This window comes from Trichechus manatus, unplaced genomic scaffold (assembly GCF_000243295.1).
Source record: "Trichechus manatus latirostris isolate Lorelei unplaced genomic scaffold, TriManLat1.0 scaffold00076, whole genome shotgun sequence".
Lineage (NCBI taxonomy): Eukaryota > Metazoa > Chordata > Mammalia > Sirenia > Trichechidae > Trichechus > Trichechus manatus.
Window position 1 is genome coordinate 187,723 of NW_004444012.1, and position 14,563 is coordinate 202,285.

The 14,563-nt window shown below is 37.2% G+C and overlaps 1 protein-coding gene across 1 annotated transcript; it reads right to left on the reverse strand.

Annotated features, from left to right (window-relative positions):
* Positions 1 to 7,381: 7,381 nt before the first annotated feature.
* Positions 7,382 to 8,344, reverse strand: LOC101358327 (olfactory receptor 4F6-like). The gene is given in 1 exon segment (XM_012556750.2): positions 7,382 to 8,344. A coding segment is annotated over 1 exon segment (939 nt). The 5' UTR covers positions 8,330 to 8,344; the 3' UTR covers positions 7,382 to 7,390.
* Between the last annotated feature and the right edge of the window lie 6,219 nt (positions 8,345 to 14,563).

Here is a 14,563-nt window from a genome sequence, read left to right on the forward strand (position 1 = left end):
TTGGTTAGCAGCTGAGCTCTTAACCGCTGCACCACCAACCAGGGCCCCTAAACTAAACTGAAGCAGGAGCTAAATTTAAATATCTCATATGCATCCTAAAGCTATTTATACTCTGCGTGCCTCTTGGCTCACACCTGCTTCTCCCACATCATAGTTCTTACCCTTGAGTGTTTGAGGCCCTGCCTGTCCTTGTTTAAAGACTAAAGTGGTGACTTCCCTGCAGAGTAGTTCTCAAACCCTGCCTATTGACTCAACTATTGTTCCCAACTCCTTCTCCTCTGGGTGTCTTCTTCTCCTATACCCAGTGCTAATTTCAACCTGTGATTTAGTCACCAGGAAAGCATCTCAGTCAGCAAAGCACAATGATCTGATTAAATCTGTTCTGCCATCCTTCTCACCCACCTGTTCTGTAGCAGATCTGAGATAGCAGCATCTTCAGAGACATCACCCCTGGCAGATGGAACTACTTGAAACTCCCCCAGAGTAGAAAAGAGACAGATGATTAGCAACACAGAAGGTAGTAAAAAGTGGTACCAAATAGAACAGGGAAGGTCAGTATGACTTCAGTCTCTGCTGGGAGTAGTCGCCTAGAATAAAGCTGATTTTCCCAGGGCAACTTAGGAGGCAGTTAATGGGTCATCTAGGGAGTAAATAAGCTTTTCCAGGTTATTTTCCTACATGAAGGCTTGAGGCCAAAAATGATGTCCTCATTCATGAAAACATAGTTTAATTATTTTTTAATGAAAATTACCCTTAGTGTGCTCCCATAGACACACACACAAGCAGAGACACAAACGTACACAACTTGGTAATTGTTTTCTAGATTCATGCATTTTGGGCAGATCAGAAAAAGAAAAGTAAGCATATTCTGCAATTTGGCAGGTACAGTAGCAATCTAAGAAAAAGAGTTACCAAAACTATGAAGCCCTCTTGTTCTTGGCTCTGAATTTATCTCTTGTTCTATCAAAAGATTTTCTTCAATATTCTTACCTCTAAATGCCATGAAAGTGAACTATTTATAAGATTTTTATGGGTTGGTGTATATTTTCTGTTTTATTTGTGACTTTTCCGGTGTCTATCACAGTGCTCTTGACGAACTATCTTTCATTAAATGTTCATAGACCATTGAACAAAATGGTGGAGAAACGAGTGAGAGGATATGAGTTCAAATCACTTCTACAAGCACTAATTGAACCTCTAATATAGAAAGCTCTGTTATACGTGAGGAGCCATGGTGACACAGTGGTTAACTGAAAAAGTTAGCAGTTCAAATTCACCAGCTGCTCCTTGGAAACCCTATGGGGCAGTTCTACTCTGCCATATAGGGTCACTATGAGCTGGAATCAACTCCATGGCAATGGGCTTGAGTTGGTTATACATGATGATTATAAAGAAGAAGGAAGAGAAGTGGAATAAAAAGAAGAGGATGACAACAACAACAACGTGGACTCTCCCTCCAAGTATTCAGTCTAGTAGATGAGAGAAGGAAAATATTTAAAATAGAGTGATAAGTGCAGTATTAAAAGGTACACACAAAAGACGAAGTGATAAACTCTGGAAAGGATAAAGAAGGCTTCATGGAAGAGATGACAGCTAGGAGATAGCTGGGGTCTAAACAGTGACTAAGATTCTGGCAGGAAGATAAGGACATTTGAGTACAACGATATAAAAATCTTAGATGGAATAGCCCGCTCAAGCACTGCACTTTGTGCACAGAGGGCTGTGGTTTGTGAAAATAGCTGAGGATTCTTAAAAATAATGGTGGGCACGTTGGGTTAACGAGAGAAGAAGTGACCAAAAATCACAGACCAACTGGTTGACAAAGAGCTCGAGAGAGTGGTCTACAGGAGGGTCATTGGTAACTTGGCAAAGCACAGCAAAGTGTGGTTGTGATTCCCTTGTGTTTTTTTAAGGAAATCCTGAACTTGTATTAGCTTTGAGGGACTGGGAGTGAGCAACCCCAATATCTTTAATTTAACATGAGTTTGCAGCCAATATAATTATTTTTCGTATTTACCCCTAACCTCTTTTCACTGTTAACATTTTCTGTCTGTAGCTGAATCATTGGCAAAACTGTTGAAAAAAAATAGGGCCAAAAGTGTATTCTTCACTCCATCTAATACTCCTTTAGTTGGTAACCTTTAGTAATGTGTCCCTGAAATTTCAAATTCATCTGGTTGTGTTTTCATAGAACTCACGGTTTGAGTTTTTTTGTTTGTTTGTTTTCTATTATAATAGCATGAGAGAGACATTGTTGAAATCGAAATAGATTGTGTCTTTCTCTTCATCTCTTATATAAAAATAACTAACCCATATTAGCTCACAGAAATTTCAGTCTTGACCATGAGATCAAAATATCACAGTGAATATTTACCACTGCTAAAGCTGTCAAATTGCTGCATAGGGGAGAAAGTCAGGATATTCAGCTTCTATTTCTGCCAAAAATGCATGGAACTCACAACAGTTAGGTTCACAAGCATCAGTAAAGTGTCAATACAGTTGACACTACTGGTTCAATGAACCCATGATAAATTCTAATATTTTCTACAAACTACCTGTTGATTAATAATATAATGAATAACCATAGGTTTTAAACACCTTACATTTTCACAAGCTTTATAATTTTTGTCCAACTAAGTTTTTCTACTCCACACATCTTTTTACCACCATCAGTTGGTGCTGATTTTAGTAGATGACATTTCCAGTTGTCCTGAATTCGTGTTTTCTTGACTTCTTTTAAAACTTTCTCACCTAGAGGTGCTCCACACAGGCTAGTCACAGAGGCTAATTTTACAGACATTTCAAACTTGGCATTTACTCCACAAATAAATCACCACAACTGTGAACATCAGTAACATCTGTTAACTCATCAAGAGCCAATGGAAACAACTTAAAATCATTTGCTTTGTTTTTTAATTGACTATTGCTGTCATTCCCAATGTCCTCAGCTCTTCCAACAGTCATTCTCACTGAAAGGCTAATAGTATTAAATAAGTTTATTTTCTCTGGATATATTTCTTTTGCTGCTGCAAACATGATTTAATTAGGTCACCATTGTTAAATGACTTTCCTTGCTTGGCTAACAAATGAGACACTTAGAAATTTACTTTCTTTGTATTCTCATTTTATCTTTGGGAAAGACTTCTGTTGTGATGAGATATTCCATTTTAAATTCTCTAATTTTTCTTATCATTGCTCTCTTGTGAATGCTTAGTTTGGTAATGTCAATGTATATTGTATTCTCTCAGAACAACTATATTATTGTTACATAATAGATACAATCCTTTGCTATATAATTCAATAACAAAATAATCCACATGCCACTGTGGATTATAAACCTACTTAAAAACACATTAAAAGTCTACTTTTCTCCTCTTTTCTAATTGTAGCATAATGATTATGTACTGTACCATCAGAGTTCAACCACAGGAGTAGAACCAGTAGGAGAACTATATGTTCAGAGATTTATTACAAGGAATTGACTTACATGATTTGTTTTTGTGTTTGTGAAAAGTTTAATGAAAGAGGTTAATTTCCAAGAATAGTCAAGATGAACTTCAGTTTCCTGGACTGTACATGAAAGAACTCTTCCTGAGACTTAAACCTTACCAAACAGTCTCCTCATTGCCACCTGTCCAAGATTTCCTCCAGGAAACATTATTTTCTTTTTATCATCTGTGCGTTAGGCTATGTTCTCTAGAGGAGCAAAACCAGTGAAGCATATATATATAAACAAAGAGAGAGATTCATTTCAAGGAAATGGCTCGTGAAGTTGTAGACGCTGTCAAGTCTCAAATCTGTGGATCAGGTGTCAGGCTGGAGGTTTCTCCCGACTCCTGTGGTTGCAGAGGCTGACAAACCCAAAATCGGCAGGCCAGACAGCAAGCTACTGGCTTACCAGGCTGTGGGACCTGGCAAATCACAAAATCTGCAGGTCAGTCGGCTGACTCCTGGCTCAGCTTCCAAGAACTGGAGGTCACAGATGATGAGTCAGCTGCAGGATCAAGAGAAGGCAGGCTTTGCAAGAATGTCCATATATATTGGATGCAGGCCACACACCCAATGAAAATCTCCTTTCAACTGACTGGCTGCTCACATCAGAACACAAAATGGAGAATGATCACATAGTATTTGCCAATCCACTGAGAATCATGACCTAGCCAAGTTAGCACATAATCTTAACAATCACAGAGGTGGAATTTTAAATTGGCTCAACCATTCTAAGGGTACTTTTGCAATATGTAATCAAGCCTTACAACTACATTTTGACCCAGCAATTTCATTTCTATTAAGTTGTCCATGAGAAAGTAATTCAAAGCTGTGTATATAAAAGGAGATATAGCATGAATTTTCATAGCAGGGTTGTTTAATTAAACTTGGAAATAATTTAAATGTCGAGTAATAAGCTGTTATTTAAAGCAATATTGTTACAACTATAACACATATTACCATACAGCCACCAAGAACTACATAGTATAAGTATATTTACAGTGTGAAAAGACTTATATATTATACTTAAATGACCATGAACGATTGCAGGACAATTTGATTCTATTTTGAATAGTACAATTTTTTGAATGCATAAAGAAAAATTCAAAAATAAATGTATCAAAAGTTTCACAGATTTGAGAGAAATTATTTTCAGAGATTTTTCTCCCTTCTTGGGCTTTTGTACATGTAACCTACAAATATAATTTAGAGCCAGCAGTTTGTTATTTCCAAGTAAGTTTATTTCAACAATTTTTGCTAAATTTGCCATATTTTCCCATTCCTTTCTATTCCTCGAGATTCACAAGGGAAGAGTGTCTTCTTTCTCCCTCTCAGTTTTTATTTACCACAGGTGTTTTCAAAAAAAAAAATTATTTTTTACTTCCCACTGTGTGCCAGGCATCCCTCTAGTTGCAATGAACAAGAAATCATGGTCCCTGCTTCATTCCTGTGGAAAGAAACAAAAAAGAGTTAACAGACCAATCCTAAACAACGGGTTAAGAGGCTATTATCACCCTTATCTTTATTTATAATATGATAAAGAATGGCTGGGATAAGGAGGCAAGAGGGAACATCTTTAGATAGAAAGTCTTCTCTTGGAGGTGACAGACCTAAACGATGAGAAAGAGCCAGCCCTGCAAATATCGAGACAAACTGTCCTGCATTTAGAGGGACGGAACAGTGTACAGGTCTCAAGAGGCCATGAGCTTGGTGTATTCAAGTAACAGAAAGCCCAAAGTGACTGATTACAGTGAGCAGGGAAGAGAGTGATATGAAAAGCATCAGTAAGGTTGGCAGACTCAGATCTCGTTAGGCTTTGTGGATCCTGGTTAAGTAATGAGGTAGCGTAAGTGCTGATGCCCTATTCATGCTGTGGTCTGTGGAGTCAACCTGCTCTTAGCCTCCAGTGCTTTCCATGAAGTCCTTTCTTTCTGGGACAATTGTTGCCTCAAGAGACTGGGCAGAGTGTGTGCCAGCCCCATTCAGTAACCTTCACAAATCCCCTGTACTCACACATTTTCTTGAATCTGCCCGCTTTACCACCCCTCTAACTTACCTGTAGTGATGGCTCACCTCAGGGATCCATGGTCCTTTCCTACAATCAGACTGTATACTTCTAACACAGCTTTCCACACAGTGGCTGGCACAGGAATAAGAACACAGTGAGTATTCAATACTTCTCTTTTTTCCTAAATGAATTATTACGTATTTCATTTTTTGTAAGCTACCAGCTTCGTAACTTCTTCCAGCACACTGAAAAGCACTATACGTAGCAAAATCAAGCTTCATAGAACTGATATACTATATAAGAAAGACAGCTGGAATACGAGAAGAAAGTGCAAAGAAAATGTAGAAAGTAAATTGAATTGTGGCACTTTGATGTCCCTATATTCGGGGAATTTTATCATTAAAATTGTTGAAGAATCCTGTAGTCCTATTAGGAAAAAAGCAAGTTCTAGAACAAGGACTGATGAATGGCGTTAAAAAGGAAAGGAACAATCTGTAGTCAGCATGAGAGAAAGTCATCAAAACTGAGAAGTGGTTTAATGTTTTATTCCATTTTGTTTAACAGGCTCTTACATAATACTATAGACCAAGAACAGGCTCTTATATAATACTATAGACCAAGAAGAGATTAAAGCATTTTACAAATATCAATTCACTTGATCCTTATAACCTTGTGAAGAAGGTACCTTTGAACCATATGTAACAGTCATTTTTGTAACTCAAAACCAGTCAAATGTTGGGAATTTCAGATGGTTTAACCTACTGTCCTTGTTTTACAGAGAGATGGAACTTATACAGAAATGAAGCAATCTGAGAATTAGGAAGAAGCAAAACTGAAACTTGAAGTCAGGTAGTCTGGCTCAAGTGCTTGTAACCATGTCACTGTAAATGGGGGCAGGTTGTCCAATACGCAAGGTAAACACTGTGCTTACCTTGCTTACCAGATCATCTGTAGTGAACAACTTCATATTTTTTCACCGTATCAAAGATTCTTTTAGGTATGACTGGAATCTATCTCTCTCCCAATCCCACAGTACCTTCCTACAGAACCAAAGCCTTGTTTCAAGTATACAATCCCTGAGAGGAATGGATTACCCAGCCAACTAGGTAAGCATGGCTTTACTTGTGCTTACTTCCTAATCTACAGTGCACAATTTCGCACTGGGTAATCTGACCCCGATGGTCTGGAAAAGAAAGGAGTTTACCTAACGGAGGAAATACTACTTACTTCATTATACTTAGGGCAAGGATTAGCACCAGTTGGAAGAGAATTATTAAACAGGTCATTTGCCCCTTACTCTCCATTGTTCAAGTCCCCCAGCAGCACAGGAAAATAGCTTTTAAAAGAACTGGAGTAATTATGAAGTTTAATTTATAGTTATCATACACACTAACTGAAATGATTATGAAGCCATAACCCAGTAATCCAACCTCTCCTTCATTGTTGTGATCAGAAAAATGCAGCCAGGTATAAAAATTTCAAAATAACTGTAGCTCTTTACTTTCATTTAATGAAGGGCAATATATATTGAAGAATAAGATGTAGGCAACAACAATGTCTTTAAAATCCCTTTTTTATCTGTTATCTTTTTTCACACATTATAGCTGCTCCACATGTCTCACACCAGAGTCCCTCCCAACCAAAATTTTCTACCTTAATAGTTGCAAATAATTCCAAAGCACTATCATCAGATTCTGAATAACAACAAATCAATCTGACAAAGAAGGACATTCCTCCAAATGTAGAGCAGGGAAGGAGATATAGCACGCCAATCTAGAAACCTCTTTATTAAGGAGGGAAAAGAAAAAGGTGAAAATTTCCATATATTAATGCGTGTCTGTAGCATGGACAGGGAACGTTAGAGAGGCTTGTCTCTCTTGATATCAATATCATTTAAAACAGCCTCCTAAAACTCAAGATCTGGCTTAATAGTCTCCTCATTGCCACCTTCATCTCTTTGTTCCTAAAAGTGTAGATGACAGGGTTCATAAATGGGGTGATAAATACACCAAAAATGGCAAGGAATTTATCCACTGGCACCGTGGGAAATGGCCACAAATACGCAAAGATGCACGGACCAAAAAATAAGACCACCACTGTGATGTGAGCTGACAGTGTAGACACGGCCTTAGACAAGCCACTGGAAGAATGTTGCCAAACAGTGATCCAGATGAACATGTAGGAGATAATCAAAAGGAAAAAAGTTCCCAACGAGATGAACCCACTATTGGCAGATACCGTGAGCTCCAATCTGTAGGTGTCTGTGCAGGCAAGCTTAATAAATCGAGGAAGATCACAGTAAAAGCTGTCCACTTCATCGTGGTCACAGAATGGTAGATTTACAGCAAATACTAGTTGGATCAGCGAGTGGATGATTCCAATGATCCAGGCAGCCACCAAGAGTAAAATACAAGTATGGAAGTTCATGATGGTCACGTAGTGGAGAGGCCTACATATAGCAACATATCAGTCAAGCGCCATGATTACAAGCAGCACCATCTCAGTTCCTCCAATAACATGAATGAAGAATATTTGAGCAATGCAGCCTTGGAAAGAGATTACTTTTCTCTCCTTGAAAACATCAGAAATCATCTTTGGAGCTGCACTGGAGGAAACCCACATGTCAATAAAGGAGAGGTTGGCCAGCAAGAAGTACATGGGGGAGTGCAAGTGGAAGTCAGACATCACTGTGAGCACAATGAGGAGGTTTCCTAAAATACCTGCTACATAGAACACAGAGAAAACTAGAAAGAGGACAAGTTGTATCTCCAAAGAACTGGTGAGTCCCACCAACACAAACTCAGACACCACTGAGTGATTTTCTTCCCTCATGGTCTCGTTCACTTTGGAATCCAAATTTCCCTGAAAGAACAGGAGAAATAAGAAATTGGAATTACTGGATATATCAGGCAAGGTTCCATCAGAGAAGCAGAGGCCCTAGGAGATAATATACTAAGGGATTTGTTACACAGATTTCACCTTACATAATCATGGAAGCTTGTTCAGTAGTATCTGTAAGGCTGTTCTACTTATAACTGATGCTTTAGCTTGAAATCTGCAGGACAGGCAGTCAGCAAGGGAAGGTGGATGCAAAGTGGGGGAGAGAAAGAATAAACTGGAACTCACCATCAAGAGCTAGAGCCCACAAGGGCAGACTGAACCTATGTAAGTTCTCAGTGCCTCTAACCTCGATGGTGTGGGTGTTCTGCAGAAGCCAGGGACCTTCATCAAGGAGCTAAACACACACCCAGCCCAGGAGTTAGAGAAGCTGAAGGAGAATCCCAAGGAAGGTGGTACAGTTGCAGGTCCATCCACTGTCTTCCACCAATAAGCCGATCCAGCAAATAAATGATAATACCTGCAAGCTACAAAAATGACTGCTGCTTCACTTCTGCCCTCTAAATCTTTCACAAGTATGTCTCTTGAAGCCCATCTTAACTGAAAACATACGAGAAAGGAATTTCACAGAAATATTGTGGCGCTTACTAACAGAATGTCCAGGTAGGAAAGAAAACGTACAAATTTTGAAATTTAACTATTGTCTCTTTCTCAGTAAAAACTTGACCATACAGGTACTTAAATCTTTTTGACAAAGGCCATAAAACCTCAGTCCCTAATCTCACCCTATCTTCCAACAAATTCCCTTGTTTTTACTGACTCTGTGAAAATTTCACAATGGGATTTCCTCTCGTGTCAAGGAACCACCTCAAGTAAAAATATCAATAGAGTTTGGTGGTGAAAGGAAAATGAAGGCACTATGTATTATATGGCAAAAAATTATTGCTTCTCCTGGTCCACAGGGACATCAAAATGCCAGAGAGTTTGGAGATTGACTTTTCTTTCTCCCTGATAGAAATATTTTGAGACTATCCCTGGGATTAAGAATTGGTCTACAGACAATCTAGGCATCCGCATGATGGTTTAGGAATCAGTAACCAGTTTAGTGAGGTTCATTTCAGGCCACCCTACAGATATTCCAAATAGGCTTCCCCATGTGAAGGAAATCAAAAACTAATCTGATTTCCAAATTCTCCATCTAGGGCTAATCCTAAAGAATTTGAAAGCTGATCTAAGGTTTGAGTTAGCATGCGGGAGTTCTCAGAAACATATACACCTGTTCAAATAAAAAAAGAAAAGAAAAATGTAGCTTGTTTTCTAGCCATTGAACGTCCAGAAGGTCCCAAGGACCCCACAAAAATACCTTACCAACATAGAAGATATTTGTGTTCACCAACATGTCTAGTGGATAGAAAACACTCAATAAATATTGTTCAGTGGATCATTGGATGGTTAAATGGTTCTATGCATAGAAGCACGGACTAAGAGGTGGATAAATAAAAATTAGATAATTCACTGTTAAAATAAAAATTTTCTTTAATTACCAAGTTAAAGAGTTAATTTTATTTTTTATGCATTCTTCTTCAAAAACAAAGGTTTAACCAAATTTATTCTTGAATCAAAGACAAAGTCACATAGTTTTTTAAAAACTAAGGTTTTTGCCTCTAAAATTTGTGCTTTAAGTAACAAGTATTGTTTCTCAGTAATCTATAATAAACTACTGACAACCTTGAAAGTAAAAAGCAAAAAAAAAAAAAAAAGAGGTGGATAAATAAATGTGACTTTTTTTGTTTGGCCAGTTGACATTTCAGTGTTTGTTTTCTTTCATCAGATTTACTTTCCAACTACCTCTGTCTTTTTAAAGGGACCTACTTCTCACACTTTCAAAATTGATATTTGCTCTATGGTAATCATTCACCCTAGCAAGTCTATTACATCTTCTGAAAACTGTTTAGCGTAACATAATTTCAAGCAATTTTACTAAAACATAATTATAATGAATTTAAGAACAACCATCTACAACCACATTTATACCTCTGGGTAGGGTATTGTGGTAGGTAAAAAAAAAACCAGAAAAACATAAAGCAAGTTCCTAATCACAAGGGGCTTAGAATCCAAGGAAAGAGGACAAAGATAAATAGTAATACACAATGGTACATATTAAAAGCTAAATTTGTGGTTCAGGAATTTATAAAAGAGAGGATCACCAAGAATCAAAGTGAATCATTGGATCTGAGAGAACAGAAATTCCTTCTGTAGAATTCTCTGCAGGTGGTCATCTATACTCTCCATGAAAAATTTCTTTGTTGGGGAGCAAACTAGCTCCTGAAGCAACTTATTTCTATTGTTGGACATCTGTAATTATTAAGAAAGAAATTGTGAGAGAAACTGCTTTGACTTCTATCCATTGTTTCCAGTTCTGTCTTTTGAAGCTATGCAGATTTAATTGAACCCATCTTCCATATGCTAATTTTTCAAATATTTTAAGACATCTCTCATATCTATCAAAAGTTATTCTTTTCTGAGCAAACTACCACAGTTCCCTTTAAAATTCATCATATAATATTGTATCCAGTCTCCTTATACTCCTGGTCAACTTTCTCTTGAAAAGTTAGTCTTAAAATATGATAAAACAAATGAGTTGGAATGGACTCGATGGCAACGGGTTTAGTTTTTTAGTTTGATTACTCATTTTAATTACAAACACTTTACCGGTTTTAACAATAAATATACATTAGCTTTGGAGTAGTCACAGAACTAATGATCACAGAAGTAAGGAAATAATATTTTGATCAATATTAGAAATTAGAAATACAGATGTCAGTATACACATGAATATAACATGTATATATTTACAATTGATTTCTCTTAACTGACAAGTTTAAGAATCTAGTGCATTAGCGGTTCCTAAGGACATGCAAACAATACGTTCATAATTCTAAAAGAGATTTCTAGGTTTTAGCATAATTTTAAGCAATAAAATATGAGTCTAAAATAAAAGTTTATTCAAGAAAAGAGGAGACAAGCCAATATCTCTCATGAATATAGATGCAAATATCCTCAACAAAAATACTAGCGAACAATATCCCACAGCATATTAAAAGAGTCATACAAGACCAAGTGGGAGTCATTCCAGGAATGCAGGGGTGGTTCAACATTAGCAAATCAATCAATGTAATACACCACATCAATAAAACAAAGGAAAAGAACCACATGATCATCTCTATGGATGCAGAAAAAGTATTCGATAAAATCCAAGTCCCTTTCTCGATGAAAATCCTAAGGAAGATTGGAATGGAGGGGAAATTCCTCAGTACAATTCAGAGCATATATGAAAAGCCAACAGCTAACATTATACTTAATGGAGAAAGACTAAGCTTTCCTCTTGAAATCAGGAACAAGACAAGGGTGCTCACTCTTACCACTTCTATTCAATATTGTATTAGACATCCTAAACAGAGCAATAAGACAAGAAAAAGAAATAAAATGTATCCAGATTGGAAAAGAAGAAATAAAATTATTTCTATTCACAGATGATATGATCTTATATATAGAAAATCCTGAAGAGCTCACAAGAAAACTTCTAGAACTAACAGAGGAATTTAGCAAAGTTGCACAGCACAAGGTCAACAAACAAAAATCAGTTGGGTTTCTATACACCAGTAATGAGAAATATGAAAGGGAAAATACAGGAACAATTCCATCTAAGAGAATAAAATACCTAGGAATAAATCTAACTAAGGATGTAAAGGACTTATACAATGAAAACTCTGAAACATTGCAAAGAGATTAAAGGAGACTTAAATAAATGGAAACATGTTCCATGTTCATCAATTGGAAGACTTAATATTGTTAAGGTGTCAATAATACCCAAAATGATGTATAGAATCAACATAATCCTGGTCAAAATTCAACAGCCTTCTGTACAGAAATAGAAAAACCAATCTTCAACTTTATATGGAATGCCAAGAGGCCCCAAAGAGCTAAAGCAATATTGAAAGAGAAGAACAAAGTAGGAGGACTCATACTTCCTGATTTAAAAACATGCTATACAGCTACAGTAATCAAAACAGCCTGGTACTAGAAAAATAATATACACATAGACCAATGGAAAAGAATTGAGAGTCCAGAAATAAACCCACATGTCTATAATCAACTGATTTTTGATAAGGGTGCTAAATCCATTCTATGTGGAAAGAAGAATCTCTTAAATAAATGATACTGGGAAAATTAGATTTCCACGTGCAGAAAAATGAAATAGGACTCATGCTTCACACCATTCACAAAAACAAATTCAAACCGGATTAAGGACCTAAACATGCAAACTAAAACCTTAAAATTCTTAGAAGAAAATGCAGGGGCAAGGTTGTCAGGCCTAGCTTTTAACAATGGATTATCTAATATAATAACAAAAACACAAAGAGCAAAAGACAAAATAAATAAATGCAATCTCATAAAAGTTTGAATCTTTTGTTCATCAAAAGTCTTTACCAAAAAAGTGAAAAGACAAGTTACCTACTGGGAGAATATCTTCAAGGACAATATATCTGATAAGAATCTAATAACCAAAATATATATAAAACTTAGACAACTTAACAACAAAAAGACAAATAACCCAATCATAAAATGGGCAAAGGACTTGAATAGACATTTCACCAAAGAGGACATTCAAACATCCAACAGACACATGAAAAGATGCTCAGCTTCATTAGTCATCAGAGAGATGCAAATCAAAACCACAATGAGATAACCCTTTCACTCCCACTAGGATGGCTAAGATTTAAATTTAAAAAAAAAACACAACACCTAAAAACAACAAACGTTGGCAAGGATGTGGGGAAATTGGAGCCCTTAGCCATTGCTGGTGGGAATGAAAACTGGTACAGCTGTGGTGGAAAACAATGTGACGGTTCCTAAAAAAACTAAAAATAGGACTACCACATGACCCAACAATCCCACTCCCAGTTATATAACCAAAAGACTTGAAACCAGAGACTCAAAAAGAGACTTGTACATCAATGTTCATTGCAGCACTACTCAAAATAGCTAAAAGGTAGAAACAACCTAAATACCCATCAACAGATAAATGGATAAACAAAATGTGGTACATGCATACAACAGAATACTACTCAGCCAGTAGGAGAAATGAAGTCTTGATACATGCTACCATATGGATGGAGCTTTAAGACATGATGCTGAGCAAAATCAGCCAATCACAAAAGGACATATATTGTATGACTTCACTTATAGAAAAAAGACAAGAAAAGGCAAATGTACAGAGACCAAAGTTTATTACTGGTTACCAGGAGTGGGAAGGGGGAGGCAAAGGAGGGTTAACAGTGATAGAAACATCACATCGATTGATGTTAAGGCTGCACAGCCGATTATTGCAATCGCTGTCAATCAGTTGTATAGTTGTAAAAAGTTGAATTGCAAAAGTTGAGTGATAGATATATTTACAACCACTATACATACCAAAAAAAAAAAAGTAGCTGCTGAGGCTGCTTATGTACAACCAAACACCTCATGGGATTTGGTTCCTTGGTTTGGAGATTTAGGGTCATGGTTTCATGGGACATCCCAGTTAATTGGCCTAAAGACATCTTTAGTGCTTCTGTTCTACCTCCTAGTTTGATGCATAGTGCCTGGGATCTTAAAAGCTTGCGAGTGGCCATCCAAGGCACAACAATTGGTCTCTATTCACTTGGAGCAACAGAAGAAGGAGAGTCGGGAATAGGATGAGGATATGGAATGCGTGGCTAACTGCCTCCGTGATCAACTTCCTCCTTTGCTATGAGACCAGACAATCTGGATGGTGCCCAGCTACCATTACTAAACATTTTGATCAAAGATTCCACAGAAGAGTCCTGATCAAAAGGGGAAAATGCAGAACAGAATTTCAAATGCTCATGAACTTCAGACCTTCTGGGGCCATGGAGGGTGGATGAACCCCTGAAACTATTGCCCTGAGATGATCTTTAAACCTTAAACCAAAAATACCCCCTGATGATACAACCATTTTGGAAAATGATATGGCGCTTCCTCAGAAAGCTAGAAATAGACGTACCATTCCATCCAGCAATCCCACTCCTAGGAATATATCCTAGAGAAATAAGAGTCGTCACTCGAATAGACATACGCACACCTATGTTCATGGCAGCATAGTTCACAATAGCAAAACGATGGAAACAACCTAGATGCCCATCAACAGATGAATGGATAAACAAA